This window comes from Struthio camelus, chromosome 2 (genome assembly GCF_040807025.1).
Source record: "Struthio camelus isolate bStrCam1 chromosome 2, bStrCam1.hap1, whole genome shotgun sequence".
Lineage (NCBI taxonomy): Eukaryota > Metazoa > Chordata > Aves > Struthioniformes > Struthionidae > Struthio > Struthio camelus.
Window position 1 is genome coordinate 101548400 of NC_090943.1, and position 27404 is coordinate 101575803.

General features: G+C 39.5%; 1 protein-coding gene across 1 annotated transcript in view; it reads left to right on the forward strand.

Moving 5' to 3' along the window:
• The window catches only part of LOC104146092 (uncharacterized), a 188829-nt gene that overhangs the window by 22553 nt on the left and 138872 nt on the right, over nucleotides 1-27404 (forward strand). The window contains exons 3-7 of the mRNA XM_068931891.1: nucleotides 2386-2452; nucleotides 2752-2928; nucleotides 15057-15143; nucleotides 18781-18864; nucleotides 24974-25143. Of these exons, the coding sequence (XP_068787992.1) occupies nucleotides 2386-2452; nucleotides 2752-2928; nucleotides 15057-15143; nucleotides 18781-18864; nucleotides 24974-25143 (585 nt within the window). The remainder of the gene's footprint in view (nucleotides 1-2385; nucleotides 2453-2751; nucleotides 2929-15056; nucleotides 15144-18780; nucleotides 18865-24973; nucleotides 25144-27404) is intronic.

Here is a 27404-nt window from a genome sequence, read left to right on the forward strand (position 1 = left end):
ATGCAGAAGTAGCCCTGAAAAATTTCTCTCTGCTGTAGAACACCAGGTATTGCTTTCATTCTAAAAATATTAACTCATGAAAAGCACCTTTTCAAAATGTAATTACATTAAGGAATGAGAGCGTTATGTCTTTTGAAGTTGTTTGTAGGTGAATAGGAGTCGCAAGCGTGCTGCATCAAGTATTTAAAAATAATACTTAGCGTTAAAGTGAGTTAAGTGCCAAAGAACGTAGATTGTTGTGTCTTTGGAAAAACAATATTGGGTGCTAACTATACTGAATAGTAAAAATATAAAAAATAAAAAAAAGCATCTTTATTAGATTTGGAGGGAGGATTACTGTTTTCCAACTGAGAAATGAGCTTGTACATGCTGCAGACTATGACAATCAAAAGTTGATTATGACAAATATAGCCTGCAATTGATTTTGTTAGGGAAGTATGACATGCAGAAGGAATATTGGTGTGCATAGAAAGTAAAATCTTTAGTTAATGCAGATCATCTTAATTCTGTTGGAGTTACAGTTGGATCCTTATTTACGCTAGCTGAAAATATGTCCCCGAATTTTCCCCTAGATGTTATTTTCTCTAGAAAACATAACATAACATAACATTAACATAATATTAATGTTATGTTAACATTATGTTAACATTAATGTTAACATAACATTTCGAGTTTTGTGTGGGGACTATATGCAGTGTGATAAAAATAGTTATCATATAGCAATGTTACAAATACTGCTTGTATATTTAAAGTTAATTGAATTAAAATATTACACTATGCAGGATTGTGGCAATACTTTAGTATTGCAAAAGTGATATAATTTTAAAGATATTAACTGAGCTAATATATATATTTGAAATGTTTTTCAGTCGGGGAAAAAAATCGAAAGCAGTAGGGTGAATTTCTGAACCTATTGAACTCCTGTCAAAATTATCATTAACTTCAACTGTGCTGCATGGGGCTTATAAGAATTAATTCTGCTGCTTTAGTATTTATTTGATCTAGTTTCCAGAACAACATGTCTATCTAGTCATTTTAAAACATATTTGCTTTTTAGTAGGATAGTACTCTTAATTTAGAGGAAGTCAACTGTTTTCAAATTACATATATGTGCATTTAAATATAAAGAGATTAATATCCATATTAATCTGTCAGTAATATGGTTCAGTTATTTTTGACAGATTTATTGATTGTATCTGCTGCGAGCACTGTTTTATACTGGAAATTGACACCTATAATCAAACAGGAGAGATGGATGCTGTAAAAAATGCCATTTTTCAATGATTCTTGTAATTAATCCTTTTGTATTGACAGTTTCCAGGAGCTGTGTTGCCAGGAGTGGTCTTTATCTCTGGACAATTAAGCAACTGGCTTAAAAAAAAAAAAAAGCAGTTTTCAGAAAATGCCATGTGACATTTTAAAATAAATGGATCTGGATTGTTTTCTTACTTTGATTTTTTTGCTTTGATTAATACCCCCAGATATGCTTTGTTTTGGATAATCTTTGCCTGCTTTGACTGCTAGCATCCATTATAGGGGACTGTAGCCATGCATGAGCCCACATGTGAATCTCTTGCTAGCATCCTTGAAGGTATTGTACAGAAATGGTGTTCAGAAGTTGGGTCTTCCTCCTGGTAATAGTGTGACTGCATTTTTCCTGAGCCTTGCCTCCCTATGGAAATTAACTCGGAAATTGTCAGAGTTTAGCTCCTCTAAGATTTCTTGCTATTTGTTTTCAGTGTAACTGTTGCTGGCATGTCTCTAATACTAAATGAACTTTTCATCATTGTAATGAGTCCTGCTTCCTCTCTCCCCTGGACCATGATATCTCTTTTGTGTCATCTCGGTGTAAATTATTTGGGGTTATTTTTATTGTGTTATCTCATTTGAAAGGGTAGAGCTCGTTCATTTTTAGCTGCCCTGTTATGAACAAATACACTGGTTATGTAAGCGGACCTAGAAAATAAAGAGCAGGGGATGTCAGGGAAGTCTGTCTATAAATATGCTGCATAACCAAACTTTGCTAAATGAAGCACTTACAATTCACTTACAAGTGAAATAAAGCAGTTGCTGCTGAATGCATACTTTAAAGACAAGTCTTATAATGTTCTTCATTTGTTGAGGTTTCTTTGCATTAATTAAAAATGGTAAAAACCAAAGTATTTTAATGTGACCTTCATTTGGCATTTGTTTTAACTTTTCTTCTCCTATTTTATTTAATTCTTCCACTTCTGTTGTTCAATTAGTGTTTGACCCCTTTAGCAGAGATGTAAATTAAATGACATTTCAATGCCATCCCATATTTAAAATACTGTGTTAGTTGTGGATCATAAAGGATGATCTTCGTTCTTTAGCTAATTTATTCATTTAACAATTTCCCTCCAGAAGTTCCAGCAGAAGGCTCTGAAGCAAACTAAGCAGAAGAAATCCAAGTCGGCTGAATTTCTGATGGGTGAGCCTTGCTTGATGAGTTATTGCTCATAATTTGTGTAAGGATTAATTAACTAATTACAGACAAATGGCTGTGGGCGAAATTTTGCTCTTGCTTGTCAGGGTGCAATTTGTAATTATTTTAATCATTTATTCTTTTTTTTTTTTTTAGAGTTAATTTTAACCTAATTCTGTTTTGGCGACATTTGAGGACGATACACTTGAGTCTTTCAGCAAAGGAATTACTAGAAGGAATTTTCTGCTTGTCATTGAAATACACTTTGCTATAATGTGCTCTTCTGACCTCCTTGTTTTCTATAGTAAAAGAAGAGAGAGCAGCAGCAGAAGGCATTGAAAATCCAGCTTTTAACATCAGCAGCACAGATCTTTCAGCATATCAGACTTCAGAAGAGAAAGTTATTAGACATGACAAGCTAGATAGCACCCTTGCAGCTCACCAACAAAAACCCAGGCTGCAAGCCCATGCTGAACCAAGAGGTGAGACATCAGACTTGATTAGCCTCAGACGGAGTGACAGCGGTTGCGCTCAGGATCTAGCCTGCGCGCGCTGTGGCCTGCGCCGGGCGTTGCACCTTCGCACGTCCACACACAGGCTCTCTTGGAAACCCGGGGCGGAAGACGCAAAAATAGCGCTGAAAACGGGCAATCTCTAAATACTTAGAGAGGCGTTCGCCACCTTCATGCTCAAGCGGCTTCCTTTAACAGGGGCGCAGGTTGCGTGGCGCTCCTGGCCAGCAGGAAAGAGTGCGCGGAGCAGGCTGTTTTTGCTGGCCTTCCCGTTAATTTGTACGAGGCTGAATTTGGGAGGCGCTGCTGCCACTTTGAGGGCATAGATGCTGCTCCGTTTTTGGCTCCTGAGTGCTGAGTGGTTTTAAGCAGCGCTCAAACCCGTGATTGATTGTTATCCTTAAAGCTCCCATATGCCCTCAATCAACCAGCATCTTGCCTCTGCTTCATGTTTCATTATTTTTGCAGACAGTTGTGCTCAGATACTTACAGCTGGGGTTGTCTAGAAGAGCTGCCCTGGTCCCCTGCACAACCTGGCTGTTAAGCTCAGAGTTGATGCTGTGCCCAAAAGGTTAACTCAAATGAGCTATGAGGGTCTTCACTGATGACAGTTTTCCTACGGTAGAGATTTGGTACTTTTTAACCTATTGTTTAATTGTTATAGTTTGAATTATTATTAATGGTGGATGTTAGGAGAAATGGTTATGTTTACTTAGAGATCTGGTGCGAAAGGGCAAGGAAAAGAATTTCAAGGCATCTCATGAGATACATGGGGAAAATCATGGGCCAAGATTTAAAATAAAAGTAAAAATGCCTGAAGTCAGATGCAAAGTCTTCTCCAAATACCTATCAAAAATATTACTGTACTGGACTGTGGGGTCTCACTAGCTTCACATGGACTATGTGCATCCGTGAATGTGTAGAGGTGCACAAAGGCCCAAGACCTCCCGAGGTACCAAAGTAAATGGTTTGATTTTTAAAAGTCCTAATCACCCAGCAGTTTCCATTAAACTCAGAAGCAGAGGTGTCACTCGCTAAATATCCCCGTGTACCAGGCCGGGTACTTAAATGCAGAAATACAGACTGGCGAGCAGAACTTTAGGCATTCACTTGTACAACTGTGGACCTTGTTGTGCGTCTGATCCTTGCAGTCTCTGACTCCTAATGGCCCCTTGCAAAATTAGGTTTATCGTTCCATTTAGCCTTCACGTGACTCTGTGTAGTGGTACACGGAGCAGGAATTCTCTGTCTTTCCTTTGTAGCCTGTCAGAACAGTGATTAAGCAGACAAAGGGATTGATTGTGTTTTAATGAAATAGTCTATCTGGCAAAAAATGAAGTTAGGCTTGCTGGAGACTATCCATGCTTTCAGTCTCCTCTTCAGAAATTCATGAATAGTTCCCCCAAGAAAACAACACATTTTTTTGAAAGGCTGAAATGTGTTTTTGAACATTTTGATTTTTCATTCTAAGTAGCAGTTTGTTTAAAAAAATTAACTGAATATTATCTTTGGGAAAGGAGTAAAAATTGTTTCATTTCGTCTGGAGTGTGATACTTTGATACACAGCTAAATGTTTTGTAGTGGGAGAAGAAGGCTTGCTAAGAATTGGAAATTTTGTTTCTCTACACTGTGCCTCCCTCCTTGACTTTCTGTTCGTCCAGTAATCCAAAAGATCAGTCGTTCTCATGGCTTTACCTCTAAGTCACACAGCCATTAAAAAAAAAAAAAACAAAAAACACCATGCGATTATACCGGTAGAATCATAGGAAGGTCTAGTTTGGAGGACACCTCTGGAGATCGTCTGGTCCAGCCTTGCATTAAATTATTCTTAGCCTAACTCTTACGTCAGGACTTGTTTGGCAGTCATGGGGGCCAGTTCAAATTTATAAACGGCTGCTAATAAAACAACAGCTTCAAGCCTGTCCAGAAACCTGGGAAAAATTGAACTAAACCTTATGGTACCTAATGAGCTAATTTTCCCAATTCCCAAGTGTAATAATACTTCATTAAAGAGAGAAAAGGAAAAGCCAGCCACATAGATAAGCGTAGGAGCGTACAATTGCAGTAACGTACAACTGATGGTGTTTCGGTCCTCGGTGCGGACGAGGCCCTTCTTGCTGCAACCTCTCTCTCGTGGTTTGGCACAGATGGCCGAAGCGCAGGGGTTGGATTCCCGGCGCCTTCGTTCCTTCGCCTCCATCCGTCCTTGCAGCCACTTTGCGTAGCGGCTGCTATTTCAGCTCTCAGCAAAAATATACAACATAGCGCTGGAAACTACCACTGTCCGCCAGCACGTGGGACACTCTCACACAGCTTCTCTTCTTCTACCCACAGCGCTCGGGAGCTGCTGTGCTGTTAGCAAGAGAGGTTTTAGCACAGAAGTCTCCTCCTTCCCCCCTCACCCCGCCACCCCGGAGGTAAGATTTGGACCCCACACTGGAAGCTATTGCTCTAGGAGCGGGGTTCGCACACACAGGCACAGCTTGTTGCCCCAAACTTTGATATGCTAGTGAAATGACAGTCTTTTTTCTGCTTCTTGCCAGGCCTTCTTACCTTAAGGGAAACGCCAGCCAAGCATAACAGCATAGGCTGCATAAAATAAACATGTTTCAGGTCCCTCCACTGTTCCCTTTCGCTTTTCTCCCCTTTTCTTCTCCAGGTGCCAACAGATTACTCCTCCTTTTGGGGTTTCCTCCCTTCCAAAACCTTTGGGCTCTCTCCTAGCTCTTAGTCCCCAGGCTTGCTTTAGGTTACTTACTCAGTGAAGAACTGCATTAATCAATTCTAATGCTAGGTGCTAAACTGTATAATTTAAAATCAGTTATAACCTTAAGCACAATTGTTTAATCGCAGTGTTTAGCAGATTACAGGTTCAAAGCACTATATAAACACCAGGCTGGATTTTCAGGCTATGCACTTGAAAGCGGAGCATATAGAGATGGCGTTGCTTTTCTGTTATCTTTCCACCAATCGCCTCTGTCTTTAATGGCAGCAAATAATAGCTGCAGGGGTGCTATCATTTCCTCCACCTTGCAAGAGTGTCACAGCCTGCTCCTCTGTCAGCAATTGCTGGAAGAAAGTGCTCTCTAGCCAAACATCTTTCTGTTTTTGAGATCCTTCTCATGCACCTCCATGCTAAGGAGATTGGAAAGGAGTGGAAATAGGCGGTCATGTGTTCAGGTCTGCCTTAAAGCCTGTTGCTGAAATTTGGCTATGGTTGCACAGGAGAGCGCTGTGTAGAACGCAGATTATTTAGGGATGAAATAGCCAGTGCTGAGATTCATGATGTTGCAACTAGCCTGCATCTGGGGCTTAAGTAATGTAATCCCCAGCTAGGTTTGCACTGTATTGACTTTTCATGCTGTCTGTTCCTTTTCCTTGGATAGCAGAACTTCTCCTGAAAAAGAGAGATTATTTAACTGATTCATGTCTTCAATAACAGATTAAATCTATCCAGTATGTTTTTCATGGAGTCTTTTTCCACCTTTCAGATTGGATCAGTGGGGATTTTCTCGTGATGCAAAGTGCTCCTGTACCCTTTGCTGGGGGGGAAATTGAGGCAGACCATGAGGCCACGTCTGCAGTTACCCTGTGATGGAAATGGGAATAAAAATCTCTGATCCCTAGTCTGTTGCTCTCTTTGTTAGGCCATAGATCTCACACAGTGTTATTCCGTATTATTATGGGCAGTAGTCCACATTTTAGCATCATCAGTAGACCTGGTGAACTACTCCTGAGGGTTCAGGGACGGACTACTGGGTGACTTTTTCTGCTGTATGCGCTCAATCATTGCTCTTTTATGACAAAGTTCTGGTACTGCTATTAAATCACATGGTGACTCAAGGGAACTGGCTGACTATTTATTCAGATTAATCTCCTGATCTTCAGCCAGCTAATTGGTTGCAGCAGGTCCTACTCTATTTTCTTTTTGTGATTCCTACGCTGACTCTTTGCTGATCACTCTTGATCTCTGATCAGTTTCTTCTGTGGAGCATTAGCTCTAAACAGGAAAGAAGGACATTTTTAATCTGTTGCTAATTTCCACACATTTTTCACTCAGCTGGTACCTCTGCTTTTAGAAATACTATCACATAAAGCATTTATTTTTATTACAACAGGAATATCACCTTTATTTCCATCTCATACCCTTTGTGAAATTAAGGTCCTCTCATAATGATCTTCTCATCTTTGCCAAATTACACAATTTACTTGTTTCTGAAAATACCCAGAGGTGGAGGTTCTTTGTGACTAAATCCAACCAAGTCTTACCCTTCCTTCTCCTCAGCAAATATTGAACTTGCTAGAAATTTTCATGTTGGCCGTCCTAAGGGGAGGTGAAATTTGCCAACAAATTTCACTGGGAAAAACATTTGGGGTTAGAGATCACCCAGACCTGCTGTGACAGGGACAGGGACCTATATCCACCTGTTTCCCAATTGCCAAGGGCTTAGTGCTCTCCCCTGATCTAAAGGTGAGCCAGTAGCTGCTTTTCTCTTATTTTATGAGGGTTTTAAACCCACAGCTTTTTGAAGAGTACCTTAATATCCAGACTGGTTCAGTAAAGTCTCTGCCCAGGAAAGGGTTTCCAGCAAGCTGTCCTTACTCAAGCACCAAATCTCCAGGAATACGCTATTGTTGGCTGAAAGCAGAATATGGGGCCAGTTACTCAAACTCAGATGGATGACACATGTCACAAACAGGGCCTTAACAAAGGCCTGCTGTGCTTGTTTTCTTATAGGCCTGCAATGCAAATGTTAATCTGCTTTGGAGTTTATATACATTTTGTCCTCAGTTATTGTGAGCGGGTAATGTGCCAGCTGGCTTATGCCAGTTCATGCTACTTAGTGTATACCACAGTCACATAACTATACAAATTTGGTCCAACTAATCCTGAAAAGAATCCTGTGGGATAGTACTGTGCACATTTTTGCAAGACAGGTAAATTACCAGCCCAAGCATGCAGAGGGAATATGTGTCAGAACAAATTAGGATGTGATCTTTCCAGGGTACAGACAGCGTGTGCAAGCCACAGAATCCAAGGAGGGGGCTATCCAAGCATCCTTTCTTTATGTGGTTCACCTTGCGCCTGGCCCCTTTAGAGGTGGTTGTGTAGAGACCTCCAGAGACTGTGATACGCTGCGGCTTTTGCATGGAAGATGAAAGACAGGCTAATTGTGTTCCCCTGTATCCTGCACACTTGTGCAAAGGCTAGAGGCAGTCTGACCCTAAATGTTGATAATTCAAGTTAAAATTGTCTCCAGATGACAAGGAACTTTCATTTTTTACTATCATCCCCAATACACAAATCTTTTCTAAAAACTAGATTATCTCCTAAAATCAAAAGCACTAATTAATTCTACCATTTTATCTGCAACAGGCACTGTTAACATCTTATATCATGCTCCAATAAATTTGCCCACAGAGATTAACAGCATTAAAAAAAAAATGAGGGAAAGAAAGCTCTTTCAACTGAAGACCTAAAACTATTCTTCTAATTAGCCCGGGTACAGCGTGGCATTAACATGGCTATACTGCTTCTGGGAGCAAATTAGTGTCTCTGTGTGGCGTTCTGCTGTGCCACCTCCTTCTAGCTGCAGAGCTGGGCTGACGTTCCTACTGCGGCACTGCATGCATTCTACGGGGAAAATCCCTCCGTAAAATAGAGCAGTTCTGCTCCTTATCAAAAGCTAAAGTAAAGAGGAGCCTTTTGTTATGGAACGGTTGCTGCCAAAGGTAGTTCAGCTACAGCAGGGCAAAACAGGCCCCTTTCTGCTCATGCACGGAACTGAGCAAGAACCTGGATCTAGGAACGGAAAGGGCTGTGTGAAACAGCCGCGTGGATATCAAATTGATAATCAAAATATCAGCAAGTGCATCAAAATCAGTCTGTTTACAGAGAACTGGAGGCTGAAGCTCTTTGAACAGAATCTAATTTCATTCTAAGGATACATTAGATACTGCTGGAGAGGTAGTAAGTGCAGATGAAAAAGAGGCAACTGCTGGAAACTCACATTTATGCTGCACGTGAAGTAAATGGGAGCTCGCTACACTGGCTATTTGTATTGGACAAAACGATTTGCATAAAGGATGGAACAAGAAATATGAATCAAAAATGTACCCTTTTTTCTTAAATAGTGACAAAGTTTATATCTAATAATTCAAGTTCTGTGTATGTGGTTCCATGCTTTCTGATTCCAACAGGGACTTGAAATGGAAATGCCAAACCCAGTATGCAGGGCATGATGGATCACCATGTATGCATAGGAATAAAAAGGGCTGTCATCGAAAGTAATTTTGCGTTGAATTACACAATGTGTAATCCAATTGAAATCAGCAGAACGGCACAAGGTGTAATGTAGTGTGCAAAACGTGATCCATTGCATGCAATTTCAACAACAGGGATACTTTACCACTCATCTAAGTAATGTGCTAAAATTGAATTTGTGAAAGGTTTGGGGAGAAGAATAGTGAAGAATAGATGTATTTTTATAATTGGGAAATACTCTTTCCTGAGGTGACTGAATATATATTTTTAAAGCTAATTTATTACTTCTAAGAATACTTTGCTGCTTAGTAGTGTTGTCTGAGCCTTAAAATTCTCCCTGTTTTTCCTGTAGGTTCTTTCAGTAGACTTACGTGGGACCAAGTAAGCCAGCTAGCCTGTTAGTACTCAGTATCCATTTTCCCCATTGACATATGTCACGTTATCTAATAGTGTTCCTAAATGAACTCCATCATCATCAGTAAATCTTTTCTCACATCTTCAACCAACAGCATTTCCCCAGGAAAAGCAGCAGGTCTTAGGCTGGCGTCCCTTGGCACAGTGCCCTCTGTTGCCTGCAGGAGAAAAAAAAGAAAAAAAAAAAAACAAAAAAAAACCCCATGGAAACATGCTGTACCTCTGCATAAAGAGCAGCAAATTCAGTCAGTCTTCCAGCAGCTGAGTAGGGGAAAGAAACTGGATGCTGTGAGGGTAGCGCAGCATTTTGCAAGCACCGCAGAAGGTGCGGAGCGGGGCGCGCCGCCTCGGCTCACGGCCCGTCTCTACGCCAATGTTCTGTCAAAGCTGACAAGTGAGTTTACTCAAGGCTTACAATATAAACATAAGACACATTATGTGGTTTAGTCATTACCTATGGTCTCCGCTGGGGAAAAGGAAAATGACATACGATATCTTCAAAACTTTTTTTAAAAATTGAAAAGTCACCCGGTGATGATAGTATTTAACAAGCTGTGTTTTCAAGATACAATCTACTGTCCAGTCACTTAATGTTCTTCAGTTTGAGGATGCCATTAAAGCATAATTTTTCATTGAATTCTTCCTGGAACTCATTACAATTGAAATTCCATGTGAAACATTGCCTCTTTGGATATATTTGGTGATAATCTGGAATAACTTCAGGGTTGCCAGAATCTTATTTTAGATCTACATCTTAAATAATATAGATAATGTACTGTATTTAAAATACAGATAATAATGTTAGATCTAAATGTAAAATAATAATAATACATCTTATTTCAGCTGCTAGATGTAACATAGATCAGCCTCTATAAATTTAAGTGATGGCATTTGTAATGGCTACCAGCTGAGGTAAGCATAGTTAGTATCCTCGTTCAGTACCTAAAATTAAAAATCCAAACCAAAAAATCATTCAGGTTAACTCATAATAATTCCCTATTTTTTTCTGGCAAAACAAGAACTCAAAATTAATGTTGCTTTGGGGATTATATCTCAATTCATAGTGTTCTTCAAAATGAAGGTTTCATTTTCAGTATCTTTTTAACATTTAGATGTGAGTAAGATTAGCAACGCAATATGTTAGAATGAAAACTCAGAAAGTTTTCTTGTGAAGGTCTCAAACTTACCCAGTTTTAAATTGTTGCTTCAGCCAAGTGTCTGTAATTTCATTTTAAATCTCGTCATTTTTTCAGTCTCCCTGAACTCATTGTTTATGCAATTCTGGCTGATGATTTTAATTTTTTCTTCACTTCTGAATTCTGTGAGGACTTTTTTAAAGGGGGCAGGCTTCTTTCTTCTCACTCTTACTTTGTAATTGTTTTGACTATTTTTTTTAATTCTTTATAATTTATTTCCAAAATTGCAGATTAGAAGTGAAGGCCCATATCTGCAAAGAAGTAACTTGTAGATATGAAGCTTTATCAATATAGATACTGAATTGTAGAAGCAGGTGAATGGGAAAGCTATTCACAAGACACGCAGTATATTGAGGAAGGATGAGTAAATTAAGCAATTGGAAATGTGGGAGGTGGGATCCGTCTCTCCCCTTTCTCCTGATCCCAAACTTTAGTTGCTGGTGGCCAAGCTAAGATAAACATCTCTCTTAGAGGGGGTTCAGGTCTGACCCCAGGGTTGCTTTGGGCTGGACAAAAGAGTTTGCATACTCAGGCAGAAACCAAGAAATTTGCAAACATAGACTCTTAAATTTGGGATGGCCGAAGCACCATATCTGCAAGGTAAAATGAAAAGTGTCCCTAGGGAAATAAAACCATGATGTCCGCAAACAAGAATTGCTCCTGAAGTCAATCCTTTAAGACACCTGCATGGAAAGGTGGACTACTTTTCCATTCTCAGCTGCTTCATTATGTTTCAAAAGCACTTTGGGTCAAAACCGTGCTGCCTCAGACTGAGATCTCATCCTTTCCAGGATCTCTCTTATGCAAAAGACCTGTATGAATTGTGCTATAAAGAAGTACAGTAGTGTCTTGAGTCGCTGATAGAGACAAGTGTTGACCCTACTGCTACCTGAAACGGGAGAGCTATTTATTGGTCAATGAGACAAGTCTGCTCAGATGATAATCTGCATCCTGTCTTACCATGAAAGTTTGCTTATACCAGAAATTTTACTCTTTTCCCCAAGATCCAACATCACTCTGAAAACTAGCACCCGAATATTATTCTAAGCTTCTGGTCACCAGTTACCTGGTTATTAATAATTCCTAGTTTTTACACTCGTCAGGAGATGCTGGACAAATCCAGAAGAGCTTTGTCCACACACATGTTTTTCTCTTGTATAACTTGGGTTTTGGTGATTCTTTCATTAAACTCAAAACCTGTATCAATGGTACTATAGAAGGGACAATGGAATAATTGCCCCAGTGTCATCAAAATTCCTTGCTGTATCTATGATATGATACTGATAGGATTTCTTTATGGAATAGAAGACCTTGTAGAAAAGCAGCTTAGTTGTGCCATTTCTGTGGTACTCTCAGGACATAGACTGTATAATTGACTGCAGACATCTTAGCTCAAAAGCCATCTTAGAGTTTCATCCAGTCCCAGTAATATGTATGTAGTCCCATGGGCTGCATCCAAGGATTATGCTAATTTTATTAGCAACTCCTCTTGCTTTAATTAAAACTGCACAAATTCCCACCTGAGCACTGTTGTGCCAACACCCTTCTTTCCATTTTTATTTGAACTTGCAGATATTTTATGTTTTTGCACTTGAATTCTGATGGTATTGAACTATCCGTTGTGTTTTCCACATGAAATCATACAATGCTGAGGGGTGAATAGGGTTTCAGATTGAATTACTGGATTTGGTCAAACCTAGAGATCAAAGCAAAGACCTGTGTGTTCAAAACTGGCCTGCTCTTCACCAGAGAAAGTGTTCCAAGTAACTTGGTGTCTGAAAGTACCGAGTTATGCACTGCTATTCAAAATACCTGCAAGCAAGCACTGTATTAACATTTACTTTACTGTGTTTATACCATGAAGCAGAGCGATGTGAATTCCTTAGTGGACTGTTAATTTACATGTTCTACACTTTCAAATATTTCCAAAAGTAAATGTGAAATGATTAGTAATCCATTCACATGCTTACACAGTGTTATTAGCAAAATGCCTTTGGCACTATGTTATGTTGACTAAAATTGATAATTCTGTATTTTAAAACTAAAGCAACTCCCCCCCCACCACCACACACACACCTCAATAAACCTCAGGGCCTGCCCAGAGCCCAGACCTGGTCAAAACTGGAGCCTATGGTTCAGTTTGCAAAGTATGCTGAATTGAGAAAAAAATAAAATAAGGGACAAGACCAATGATCTAAGATTAGTAATGATATCTACTCTTTAGAAACCTTCTCTGCAAGTCTTCTGTGGAGCCCTGCAGTTTAAAATGGTTTGTTCTCTTTAAAAATCACCATATGAAGGTAGTGCTGGTATTGCTGCTTATTGTATGTATGTTGCTCTAGGAAAATCAATGCTGGTCATTCTTTACACTTCTACATTACTTTGTGTTTTTAATTGTGTGTGGTTTTGACAGGACCAGAGCCCTGAACAAAATGTCCCGTACCCACTTCTAAAAGATGCGTGTGTTTTCTTTCTAAGAGAATCAAAGAGCAAGTAGTTTGACAGTATATTGCTGTATCTCTTTTTTGAATAATAGTTTCTGTGCCTCATAAACTCAAATCTAACATGACACTTCCTCTTAAATGCCAATTATTTTGTCCAGAAGAGTTCTCCAGAAGTCTGCTCCTCAGCGTTTAATGCCAAACCCACAGGATAAAGAACATGTAATATTAAAATTTAGTAAAAGCTACTGTGATATTAAGACCCAGCAAAAAGTCTGTGAGCTAGTCAAGTATTGCTTCTATAGTTGCAACCTACACTTCTCAGAAATTTGCATTTATAGCTAGGAAGTAATTAAATAAAGAGATGCATCATCATTTTCTTTTTTAGCACATGGGTGAATTATTCTGCCAACATGTGAAGGGGTGTTCATATAACATCACGGTGCTTTCTGCTAGAGAAAAACAATTACAGTGAGTAAGGTAGAATGGCTCTGTTATTGCAGTACATAAGACTTTGATTACATACTGCCAAGATTCATACCAGCCTAGTAGTTGTTGACAGATAAAGTAACAAAAATGAAACTCATTTATTTTTTCTTTATTGAGACCTCAAGGTAAAGCAAATTTTCAGTTCTTGTACTTACTACGTTGAAGGAACAGAGACTGACAGTCAAAATGTGCCAGTCCAGAAATATAAATTAAACCTAGTTTCATATCAAAGTTTCATTTAGTCTCTGAAAAGGAGCTGCTGCTTGGATTATTTTTGATCCTAAAACAAATATACTGTAGACTACTGTAGTGTATCTTGGATGAATTAACCCTCTCCTATATTTAGCTCTGAGGTGTTTTCCAGGATATAGATCTGTGTCTATTTATGCAATTTTAAAATTTGTTTTGGACTTAATTATTTTACTTTGTTCTCAGTTTAGTAATAATTGACTGTGTTTGCAAACCCAATATATGTAATGATGGATTCAATGGAGAGTAGCACTTTTGCTGGAGGATGGACACATTTTGAGAAAAGGGCCTCCCCTCCCCCTGGGAAGACAGAATTCTTCTCACTGATGGTACAGGAAGATCCTCTAGGCGGCTAGACTAGATACTGCATTACTCCTTGATAAGTCTAACAAATGACTTTTTTTGTTTTTGGTAAAGGTGATTAGTTTCTAAAGAGCAGACAAAACTAGCTATTGAAATGGAAAGTGCTAAAATGAGTGTTTCTCTCCCATCAAAATCTTGGATTAGTTACCTAGCCCAACCGAATATAATTGCTGTTCAGATTAATGAGGCAGTATTCTAGTATCTCCTCTGTAATTAAACACTTCTCTGGTTGCATACAGTATTAAAGATGCACCAGACGTTGAAACCTCAGTGGTGAAATTTAAAACTGTTGAAATTGAAAGGGTCAGCTGTGAAACACAAATTTCCCTGCAGCATGGGTAAACTCACTTGTAAAACGTGTTTCAAGAATAATTTGACTAAAGTTTGAGATGCTGGATTTTTTTAATTTTTCTTATCATTCCATCATCTGAATATGAGAATTTTTCTCATTAGTTTCTGAGCAAAAGTAACATAAAGTGCACTTGTTTCCAGAATTACCTTTTCTGACCTTTCACAAGATGATAATTGCAGTACTAGTAGGCTTAGAGGTCTTGTTAAAAAAATTAAGCTTATAAAGTAGCAAAAAATGCCCCTTTGCTTACTGGTGTCAATTTCAAAATTAACATTTTGGTTCATGTGCTTCTAATAATCGCTGACCCTTACTTCATGTGCTTTCCACAGGAAATGAATACAGCAGAAATTACTTTGACCCGTTGATGGATGAGGAAATAAACCCAAGGCAGTGTGGGATGGAGGTCAGTGAAGAAGGTGAGGCGGAATTAAGTATGTAATTTTGGTGTCAGAATATTCTTTTCCATTCATGAAAATGAGGTGAAAAAGATCACATATGCAGTTCCATTTAAATATTGAGGTTTACGATTTAAATTATAAGCCTTACCCACTATGAACACGGTAGGCAGTATACGTAGTGTTTGATGAAGGACAGAGTTAATGGACAAGTAAAAGTGAGACTGTGCTGTATTCACTTAGCTATTACAGCAACAGAATGAAGCACGCTCCAAGAAAATTGTCTACACTATGTTCTCTATAACAGACGTAGTCAGTCCAGAACTGAGTGTCAAGCTGTATTTTTTTTGCAACCCCGCTCCCAAAGTCCTCATGCAAGAGGAATTTTATTATCGAGCTGACCTGTGTTTGCCTAACAGAAGAGAAACCCTGGAGTACATAAATGTTCCCAGCTCATCAAGTTGCTTTTTTGGTTTTCTTTTTGCTACTTTGTCCAAAGTGTTTAACTTTGTTGTCTGCTGGTGATACCCGTGATTGGGATAGCAAGGAGTGGGAGGGTGTGACTCTGCAGTACTGGGAGAACAGAAGTTATGCATAGGTATGAGAGAGATTAACTGGGAGGTATTGTCTTTCCAGCAGAAGAAATTCTCCTTTGCTGTCATGGCTCTTAGATAAAAAGGGTGGGAACGGGCTTGCCTGAATTTGCATGGACTTAAGTAAGAACATCATCATGGTAATGAAGTGCTTAGCTATGCATTGAGAGCTTTGGCCCAGCTCCTGCTGTTAAGTGCTAACAACCTGATGGCACGCAAGACTGAGTTCTCCTCTGTTACCTTTCTAGCCCTTCACTTTTTTTTTTAACCTTTTACTTATTTGTACTGCAGTACCTCTCTAGACACATAGTTTTAGTCAAATCTGGAGTTTAGGTAGATGGGAAAATTTGTCTGCAGTAACGGATTTCAAAATAGGCCACTTCTGAAGTTCATGAGAAGATTTTACTTTGTGTGGATATCATAAACATCTGAATTTCTGAAGAAAAAGCACGTGCGACTGAGAGAAAAGTAGGCTTTAAAGCACACCGATAACTTGACTCTCTGTGTACTGGAGAAAAAAGACAAGAGGATTTTAGGTTTACTCGGCAAATTGCACCTAACCCCATAATTTCCCTGTCCCTTATATAGGACAGCAATGTGATTCTTTGGAAGTGGAATTCAACTTTTGGCTCAAAGTTTTTAAGTGAAAGGCTTTCTTTCTGTTGGGGATGCTTTGGTTGATCTTATAATAAATAGGCTTCATGAGTCATGATCTGCTTCAATTCCGGAGAATGAAAAGTGGATTAGGTTTCCGCATCTGTGCGTGCGCTTAAAAACAGGTACAGGTACAGTGGTGAGATGCGTGGAAGTAAAGTTTTTGTTTTCTCGTATCGAGCTGGACTGTGTCCAGGAGAGCCACGTCTATAGGGCTGTCCTTTGGCATCTCTCCTTTTTCTCCCCTGGCAGAACCGTCGCTCAGGGGCCGGCGTATGCCCGGTTTATGAAAGGCCTGTTAGGAATGGCGGCAGCCTCAGGCTGGTTGTGTTGGCACCTGCAGAGCAGTTATAACGCTGTATTTACCAACACCTGTGCCAAGAGCAGTGCTAGGCTGTGGGTCAGACGGGAGTGTTTCTTTTAGAGTAGTGAGTTATCGCTGCGCATGTCATGATTGCAAATATTAGAGAAGTTACTGATTTTATGATCCTTTTCTTCCTTTCTTGGATTACTTCCTTGCTTTTCTCTTACTGTTTGTCTGAATCTCTAGCATTTGCCGAAGGAAGGGACTCTGTTCTTTCCACTTATTTTATGTAGGTTTTGTCATTTTCAGTTATTCACCTTTGTCCTAGAGCCTTTTGGCTTGTCTGTTGAAGGCAAGACTAAAGAAAGACATGGCAATTTTAGGTGAATTTTGCTTTGCTTTCTCTTGTACAGTGCACTATGGAATCAAATAGGCAGAAAAACATTGTGGTTCTTAAGCAACGCAACAGAGCTCCACTAAAATTTATCTAAAGCCCTATAATATTTAAATATTTAAGGGGGAGCGATGTCTTTTTCCTGCAGTGCTTTTTGCAGATGTATGGAATTCTCCATGGCCTCTTCCTAAATTCCTTAGCATAAGCAACTCAAAAGGGAGACCGTGAAGTGTGGTATGTGAGTATTGTCTGCCGCATTTTGGCTCTCGAGTCTCTGTGATTCTTTCTCTTGCTTAATTTGATACCACACATCTCAACAACCAGCTATCACATGTACTCAGAAACAGGCGCATTGACTGATTTTCCTTTCCTGGAGAAGCGTTAATGAGTGGAACTACGTTCATATGCAGTAGGCATAGTTAAAAGGACAGTCAGAAGTAATGGTCGTCTTCTGATTGGACACCATACACACCTCCTCTTTGCATCTAGTGGTCAGTCACTAATAAGAGAAAAAAGAACAAGATAATTCAGTGTGCACTTTAAAGTTACACTCCTCTTAGGACTTAACCAAGTCAGGCCCACAGAGAATAGCTGATGAAAAGCAAATCTTCAGTCACTAACTGCATTATACAATGTTAAATATTATTTAAATGTGTGCATTGTATGAGATTCTTTAATGGGTTATTCTGTGAAAATGAAGATATTGGCAATTATCCTTTCTATATTTGATAAATTTCCAGAACAAATTTAATTTATCTGAGAACCCTGAGAACAAAGAACACCCCAATATGGATTTACTTTTTTTTTTTGGTCCAAGGCAATGTTTCAGTGCTGTATGCTAAGAGGAATGTAAAAGATACTGATCTGTACTTTGAGAAGAGTAGAATTTTGCAGAGGCCTCCATTTTTGAATGCCTAATTTAACTGTAAATTTGTCACTGTAATATTATGATGAATATGATTTATCCTTTGAAAATCTTTCAAATACTTAAAAAGGAACATCCAAGGTCATTGGCAACTATACTTCAATTGACCTACCTTGTATACATTTCTTCATTTTTTTTAACCTGCCTGACTTCACTAATGATTTAGAGAAGCCAGGGTCTGGGAGACCTGAAGAGAGGACAAGTCTCAATTGGTAATCTCCTTGAATATAGACTCTTGAGGTGATTTTAGGTCTCGTGGGAAATGGTATGTATATGAGTCTTGCTCTCTTTCAAAAATCTGCAGATGTTATTGTCAAATTGAGTGACGGACCAGCTACAGAACCAAAATTCATGGGGTGCTGTAATGGTTACTCATGCTGTATAATGTGTTATTGCCATGGATGGCTAGGTAAAATTTCTAAAAAAGATCCAAAATCATATCAGAGAAAAAATTAAGTAGTTTGATTTTTATTAAGGAGTCAAATAGAACCCAGATGCCAATTTGAATAAAAATAATAATTTCAACTAGACTATTAGCAGAATTGCAAAACTGATTTTAGTCCAAATCAGGACTAAATATTGCGTATCTTTCAAAAGTGTTCAGTTGTACATTTTTGATTGTAAACTATTTCTCATAATTTAGAAGAAAATTATACTCAGTTCTGCAATGATCACTTCTCTTACTAATTTTAAGGGTCAAAAGGTTTCTTAATTTCTGTATTTGTGTATGTTTATTTATAGTTTAAAATAATACTTCCTGCAATACTACTTTTCCTTTTCTTTTTAAGATCCAGTGGAAGTTGCTGAGCAAATCCTGTATGGTGAACTGATGAAGTTTCTGGATGAAGAAAGCAAGATGGCAAGATCACAAGGTAAGTAATAAAATAGTAAAGAATAAAGAAAAAAAAATTCTGTTAAGTCTGGATGCAGTGGATGGAGGCTTATCCATACCCTTGAACTCGAAAGCAAAAGGGACATTGATTTTAATGTGAGCCTGCAAGGTCTTTCCCCAAATGTTTTCATTTTGATTCATGTTTATATGGTATTAAGTGAAATTTAAGTGGTGTGCTTTCTTTGGGCTGCTTCACTGCTTGTTAAATTCCACCCAAATGAATGAAGAGTGGAAAAGTCCTGGCTTACATGCTCAAAGCTAGAAATTTAATTCCTTATTTAATCTCATAAAATGGGTGGGCCATTTGTCATATGCACTGGTCACCTGATAGGCTGCTTGAGGTTATCTGTATGAGGGTTTACACTGTAACAGGCAAGTCAGAAAATATTTTCTGTGGCTTTGTTAAAAATACCAAACTGATGTTCCATCTATGGTGAAAACAGCAAAGTGCAGGAGAAGAGGTTACTTCACCTCGAGCTCACAGCCTTACTTTGGCTTTACTTTTATTTACAGCCTTTATTTAACATCCACTTGGTACACAAGACCGTTACCGTCGTAGCCTGTACATGGTGTGCATGCCTGCCGCTTCCCTCTACTTCATTTCAGATGAAGTGATGTACGAATAAACCACAAACTCAGGGCTGGCTTGTGTTCTTCAGTATTTCTCCTGCACGCGTGCGCATACTTTTCAGCAGAAGTCTTGTGTGCAGAAGTATTTTCTGTTCTTTTCTATCTGTGTGAGGCTTGTTGTTGCCTAGTAGTTACATCCAGGGACTACTCTGTCAGAGACGAACCAGGCAGTTGCCTACTGCACAGGCGCCCCAGGAGCTGCAACATGTTTTATGACTGTTGAGCTCATGAGCAACTTTTTCCTAGAAGAGGCAAATGTCTTCATTTGCCAAGGGTTGCAAAATCCCTTCAACTGGCACTGGTCATATCAGCAATATCTTTGAAACCTGTTTTGTCTTATTTTAAATGCAAGGAAAAGAAAGTACAAACACCATAGCTAAGTTCATGCAGCTAGATAATTTCAGCAAAAAACTTCAACAAACTGTTGGCAAGCTATCTTTTGTTGCGTGTTAATGTGGAGCTCCGCGTTACTGGAAAAGATCAAAGCAATCCTGCAGGTTGATTGTTGCTTTTACCCTATAACAACATAGATTAAAGTAAAAACATGCTTGGCTGTGGTGAAGTCAGCATTGTTTCTATTGGAAATACTGGCATGTGGTTTCTGTCTGCGGTATTTATGTTGTCCCCTCTACCAACATTTGTAGCATTTCATGGTCTTCAATAGCTTTAGCCTCAAAATACTGCAGTGCGATTAAGGAAAATGTCAAGTTGTCGTTTTGCAGGGGGGCCCAGGGTAGGATCACTTTACATTAGTTTTCTGGAAGTTAGCTGCTAGGGCTCGCTCTAAAGTCACAGGGAAGAGAGGGAGAAGCACCTCTGGACAGGGGTTCAGCCCACCTCACCCAGGCACCTCTTAAATTGGTAAGACGGATTACACCCTGGAAGCAGTTCTTCTTTCCTTTGACGGCAGAAGGATCTTAGACAACTGACTTGGACTTGACCATTGCTTTTTGCATGGTCAAAGGTAGGTGAGCTGAGGTGTGCTGTGTGTATTTTGCCCACTGACAAGCAAAGTTTGTAGAGAAGTGGGGAGTAAAAGGGAAGTCTCCCCCAGCCAGTAGTGCTTGATCTCTACCTCAGCTGGGTACCCTAAAGCTCTGTATGCTTACAAGTAACATTAATGAATATTACTAAGATGAGCAAATACTTTAAAGAGGAATAAATCCTGTCAGCAAGTAGGTGATTTGGAGAAAAATGAGATTTCAGTGATCTCCTCAAATATTTATACAGTAAACTGGTCAGATACTTTTGAACTGAAAATGATTTTTTTTTACCTACTTTTATCAAACCACCACAAAGAGGTAAAATACTCTTAATACAATTCAGCTACTTGGGGTATGAGACAGGGAGGGTCAAATCTATCTTCTGACTGAAGGAGTTGTTTGAATGTTTGCAGTGTGGGGTGAGGACCGTGACCCTATGCTGCAGCTGCTGAGCCTGCTGAGCGGGTGGGTATTGTGCACAGACTCGGCTGAAGAGCCCAGAACATGCTACTGGCCCACTGACTTAGTTCGAATCCAAAATTCAAGGGCAAGAAACTGTATTAAGATGAGCATCTTGTACTCCAGGTGAACATCACAGCCCCTGTGTATAATCAAGAGGGCAGTGAGAGCAGGAGCTGCAGCAGCCAGCTACTGCCTTATGTTTTGAGTAGTGCCTCAGGGCGGTTTTTCCTTAAAAGTGCCACAATGGGTATCAGAATTACAACTAAGGATGATCATTTCATCCTGTCCTAGGTGAATTTTTTACTGAGATTATTTTTGGTTTGAGTGAATACGGACTTGAACAGATTGTTAAATTGGGGTCGGTCAGAGCAAGATTTTCTTAAGGAAGTGAGGCTTGTCCGTCCTCCACCTCTTTGTGTGTATATCTGACTGTATTTATTTCTGGTAGTCTGTGAATTCTCCCCCTCAAATTTTTATCCTGTTGTCCACATCCAAACCTCCTTTTTTAACAATGAGCAAAAGTCTCAGAGGTCTAACTTCCCGACCAGTTTTATGGAACTGGGCAGCTGAACAGAGCAGACAAGCATTATTAATGTCTCCACTGAGGGAAAAGCTGATATGGGAGCTTGACCCTTATTAAACATCAAAAAATCCTTAGAAAACTGGGATTCATTTGGTTCCATTCCATACAGAACTGTTTCTGTTTTATTTGACCACTGAACTGAAAAATCACGTAGTCATACAGTCTTAATTAATAGATCAACCCCAAAGGAAAAGAAAGAACATAGCTCAAAATTTATCATTGAATGTTTTAAAGCCTATTATCTCCGAAGAACCTGTTGGTTGCTCTTGTGGTACATGTTAGATCATATTATGAAAAACCTAAAAGGCAACACTGGTTGTCTATTTTTTTAGAGAAAGAGGTAGACTCTGCACCTACCCAGGGACAAAACCTATCAGACAGTTTTAGATCGTGATCTGCACATGTCTAAAATGATGTCATGCTGCAGAAAAACATTTTCTATTATATTAACAACAGCTAAGCAATTAAAGCAAAATGTTTTGCAGTGTATTAGTTAGTTTGCAACTGATGCGCGTACCTTTAGTGACATTGTTAGCTACAATTTGTATGCAGTGTCTTCTAGAACCAAGCAGGAAAAAGGTGTTTTCTACATGGAGTTTATAGCTGCTTTACACATTCAGAGCTGTGCTGTGGTCTAGTCTGGTGGTGGACCTATCCTTTACGTTCTCATCATCCTCGTACACAAACCATTGCTATTTGCCAGACGCATGTGGGAGTAAAAGAGGGCCGTTTTAAATATTTTTTTAAACTATGTTCCTCCTTGCCATGCTTGGGCTGTGCTGTGCTGTGCTGTGCTGCTGCGTAGTGAGCCCAGGCAGCAGTGCCGGGCCTGCTCGTCCACGTGCTGGTGCTCCAGGCACCCAGGGACTTGGGAAACCCTTCAGCAGCGGGAACAGCTGGGCCAAAACTCTGACCAGAAAGAATGCTTCATTCTGGCAGGGCTTCATTACTCACCGAATCACGGCTGTGACTCAATGGGTATGATTGCCCAAGCAGATCACGAGTTAAGGGAGGTCATTGTCCCTGATGTCTCAAAGGCCCACTTGCAAAATAGCTGAACTTTCCGTCCTGACCTGTGAATTGCCTGTTGCACTTGCAACAATTAGCCAAATGAATACTGGATAGCATATTTGAATTACAGCACAACATCTGCAAATATACCCTGTGCTAAAGAGAACAAATTATTTAAACTACACGGAAAGTCTAATTTGCACTAGTAAGTACAGTCAACGTAATGAGAAGTTTGACGCATGCTAACATGTTGGGAGAAGCCAGTTTTTAATTGATTGATCAGTCTATCCATGAGTTTCCTTGCAAATTCTCAGCCAACCCCTTTTGTGTTTACAAAGCAGTAGCATTTCTAACATTGTGGCTATTTTTGGACAGCAAGGCGGATGAGGCTTTGCTTTGGTCCAGCTTAACTATGAGATCACCACTCAAGCCTTTAACCCATGGGTCAGTTCAGCCAAAGAGCAACCGATTGGTGACTGGGAGTCAAACTTTTTTTTAAAGCCACCATGGAGACAACTAACTAGCTGAAAAATCCAGTTCTCTTTCTCTCTCTAACTTTGTCAAATGAGCAGTTTTTCCAGCTCTGCTTTCAATGAATGTGTATGTGTTTTCATCAAATACTTTCAAATCTGAATCATAGTTTATCTGGGTGTTTTCAATAGTTACTTCCCTTGAAAAGGCTTTTGGAAATGTTCTCTCTCTTCTCTTGCTCTTTTTCCACAGAACATGTGCTAATGAGTCCAGTATCTTCCACCAAAACCAAATTCATTAAGTATAGTTCCTCACAAAAACAGTAAACACAAAAAGAAAAAGGATATTTTGACGAACCGCTGTCTGGTTGACTTTGCAGACTGAATGCTTTTATTCCTCTTTTGATATATGAGGCTTATCTATCAGAGGATCTGAGATAGGAATGTCCTTTCCTTTGACGATTAAAACTTGCATTGCCGCTGTGAAAGCGGTAAAGCAACTGATTTACACCAGTTACGCATATGGCCTGTTGTGTACAACATAGTACAGAAGGGAACAAGCAATGCTGCATCCTCTGCTGTTGGCAATGTTTTCTTTTCCAGCGCTTCCTGGATTTTCTCTCTCCTAGCCAAACCCTTAATGTTACAGTAAATTTAAATGTAAATACCGTTTTTTTCCTGCAGTTAATAGTTGTAGGTCAAATCGCTTTTCATTAGGCTTGTAAGATGCTGCATGAAGAGGTTCTGTGTACCCTAAGGTAATGGTTTGGGTTGTTTATATCTACTGTACACTTCCCCCAACATGATTTTGAATTTGTATCCTGTTGTAATTAAATAAAAAACTACTTCCTGTGTGTTGGTGGCACAGAGGTGATTTAAGTACTCAGGAGGCTCAACAATTAAAGTCATTAAACAATGAGTAGTGAGCAAAACTGAAAATTTTAATAGCCTTAGTTTTATCTTTCCTTTTCTGGTCTTCATTAGAGAACGAAAGACTTCAAAGGGGAGTGAGAAAAAAAATCTTTTAACTGCTTTCATGTCTTAGGATGGAAAAAGAGAAAGGCAAATAACTAGATATGGCATTCTCTTGCAGAGAAAAAGGCACAGAGAACTATAAAGACATGCACTTATACGTAGAACAATGAGGCAAGTAAAAGCAGGTGAGATTTGGACAACCCAGTATCTGTCATTTCTTAGTGATCCTAACATGGAGAAATGAGCAAGAGTTGGCTTTATCATGTTTTTGACCCAGACTAGTATTAGTACTGTAGCAGATGTCAGTGAGAAGATATATTTGGAAGTAGCATGTTGAATTAGACAGAAACAAGAAAACAGGTCATCTTTAAGACAGACTTTATGAATGGGGTTTAATTTTATTTATACACAGCACGTACCCTTTAGTTCTGCATACGTCATGAGAGTGAAATCAGTGGAATGAGGTGGGTTAGAGCAGAACTGGACCCAATTAATTAGGCGGGAGCTGAGCACACACACCTGGGGGTGGAATTCAATCCTCCAGGACGAGTGGGAGGAAGATGAAGTGATTGGTGTGGCCCTGTCTACAAAACCCTTTGAATTCCTATTATTCCTAATCTTCCATAAAACTATAAGCCAAAGTGATTCTGATTAAAATTCCTTTAACATCACCAGATTTACGTGGGAGTAAAGTGACCGTGAGTATACACAGCACCCCTTTTGAACGTATTATACAACAAACTGTACATCTTAGCTCTTTTTCCTTACACAGCTGTTGCTCTTGAGGATGGTTTTCCTGGCAGTGATGCTTGGAATTTGCCACTTGTTTTACTGTTGTTACTTATTTGTATTAATTTTATGGCATCAGCAGCTGTCTTAAAATTTTGATGGGACAAACATAGTAACTGAGAGGTACTAATCAATGATTGGAGTCCCATTTGCTAAAAGATAATCTGCCACTTTCATTTCAAGCAGCCTATGTCGTCAGTGAAGATTTTCCAGACTCCGTGATGCCTGTCAGCTTCAGTAAGACACGTGACCCTCACAGAGAGGTTGAAGATGAAGTGATTCCTTCATATATCGAACAGTTTGAGAGAGATGTTCAGGATGACATAATTCTGCTTGGCAGCTTTTCACTGGAACAGGTCAGAGTTAAGAACTATAAGACAATTTTATCGCTCGCTTCATAACATGATGCTGCCTTGTTAACCTTGTACACCCCAATTCTATTTCACTGCCTGGTGATACATCTATTGAAAGGAGAAAAGATAACCCATTTCATTGTCTTGCTTTATGTCACTGGAGTTTTACAAAGCTAACACAACCTCTACCTTTGTCTCTGTTCAATGTGAATAAAAACAAATTGCCTTCACTGTTTCTTTCCAAAGTAGTGGAGTGTCTCTGACTCCTCCACAGGAAGTATTGCAATTGAGTTTCAGTCAAGAACCTAAGCTTGGGACATCTCTCTCTGCCAAATTTAACAGAGGCATATTCATCTATCAATGAGGAAGTTAAGTTTGGAGCCCAGGAAGGATTATGTAACAGTATTTATTGTACAGGGGATATAATTACTCCCAAATTATACATCTGATGCATTCTGCAGACTGCCAAAGCTTCCTATGGTTTCGTAGTCTAAAAAGACAAGACTGAGTTTGTGTTGATAGAGGTACAACTTTTCGGGCCTGAAGTGATAGTTATGGGCACCTAACTACCACTTGTCCCTTTGAAAAATCTCATACCAAGACTGGGGGACAAGAAGAGAGATTAACTGATGAATCTATCATTTCTAATTAGCAACATGAGAACAGTACGCTGGCTCTGATGGGCTTAAAATAGGTTATGCATTGACTGATGGTGATCTCAGCTTTTCTTTTATTTTCAAAGTAAGTCTTTAGAATTTTTTCATTGCTGGACTAATTCTCACACTGGTGGAGGAGAAAATTCCCTTCCTTGCTGATTTCCTGTAAATCCCTATGTAGCTATATTTCCTTCCTGCCTATTTTCTGTAGCTGTGTGTGCATCGGAGGAGGTCTGAGGAATGTTGCTCAGAGAACATGAGGTGGGAGGGAAAAGGGCTCAGATCGTACCAAGAAAGTCAGGAACTGAGGGAGTAGGGATGGTAGATGAGGAGTCTGGGAACAGCTGAACAGAGGGTACTGCTCCTTTCCAGAGGACTTTATAATGCACTGAGAATTTATATGCTCACTAAGCCTGAATAGGGCTATTAGGATCCCCCCCACCCAAAACTTCATGAGACTGTGTGGTACCTGAAGGAGCACAATAGATTTGTAGGTCCTTTGTTTACACTCTTTCTAAATGGGGTCCCTGGGAGGCTGACAGTCCCATTTAGACTCTTTTTTGTAGTATGCAGCAAAGTCTATTTCCCAGACTTGAGCAAGCCACCTAGGCATGCTAAACCAACATTCTGCCTTTTAACTGACCATGGCATATGTGAATCCCCATGAAATATAATATTTTGATTGAATTTCTTCCTTATTTTCTTCAGAAAGAGAGAAAATCCTTATTTAATATGCGGTTTACTGATCTGGTCTATCATCAGCTTTCAGACAGGGACTCAGTACTTTATATTGCATGGAAAGGATCCTGAATGCCTGGGTTTTCCAACCCACAGATCTCTCTAAGTCCAGCTCTCCATGTCTCATTTAAGAATCCCACCACACTGACCTGATATCAGCTGTCACGTCCACACCCTGCAGTGTGGGGTGTGACAGGAGGATGACTATGAAATCTGTGTTGACTGCTAAGTCAGTGATATATATGTCCATCATTTCCTTAGAAGTACACATAAATGGTGCATTCAGCCACTTTCAATGGAAAATGGAAGGTGCCTCTGGAAATAGGGGCTGCAGACATGGACGCCTTATGCTGGTATTCAGATATATTTAACAATAGCATAAGCACCCTTGATTTCCTTTCATGCGCCTTCTGTCTTTATTCTTTACCCTTGGCAGCCTGCAGCACTGTGATGTTGAGGTCTTTCTGCAGTATTTAGGTGTTCAGTTTTAGACTGCTGTCATCATGTTCTTCAGGATCTGTCACTGCCGTCTTTGGGATGCTTCCAGCGTTTGTTGTTTGAATGCATGTTCATTGGTTTGAAAAAGTCTTTAATTCTCTGTTTGGTGTTTACTTCTTATTCAGAAAAGATTTTCCTTTCCTTCAGCAGGTTTAGTGAGTAACAGATGTACTTTAGCCAGCATAATTTATGATTAGTTAATTTAATCTGCCATAATGACATAAAGCGAGCCTGAAACAAGCTTCTATCAATTTTGCCGTTAGAGATAACATAATATTTTCAAACGTCTACCAAACTGAGTAATTAACCCTCAGGCTGAGTGAAGGAGTCTAATAGACATCTCTTTCACATTCCTTTGCATTGACAAAATGA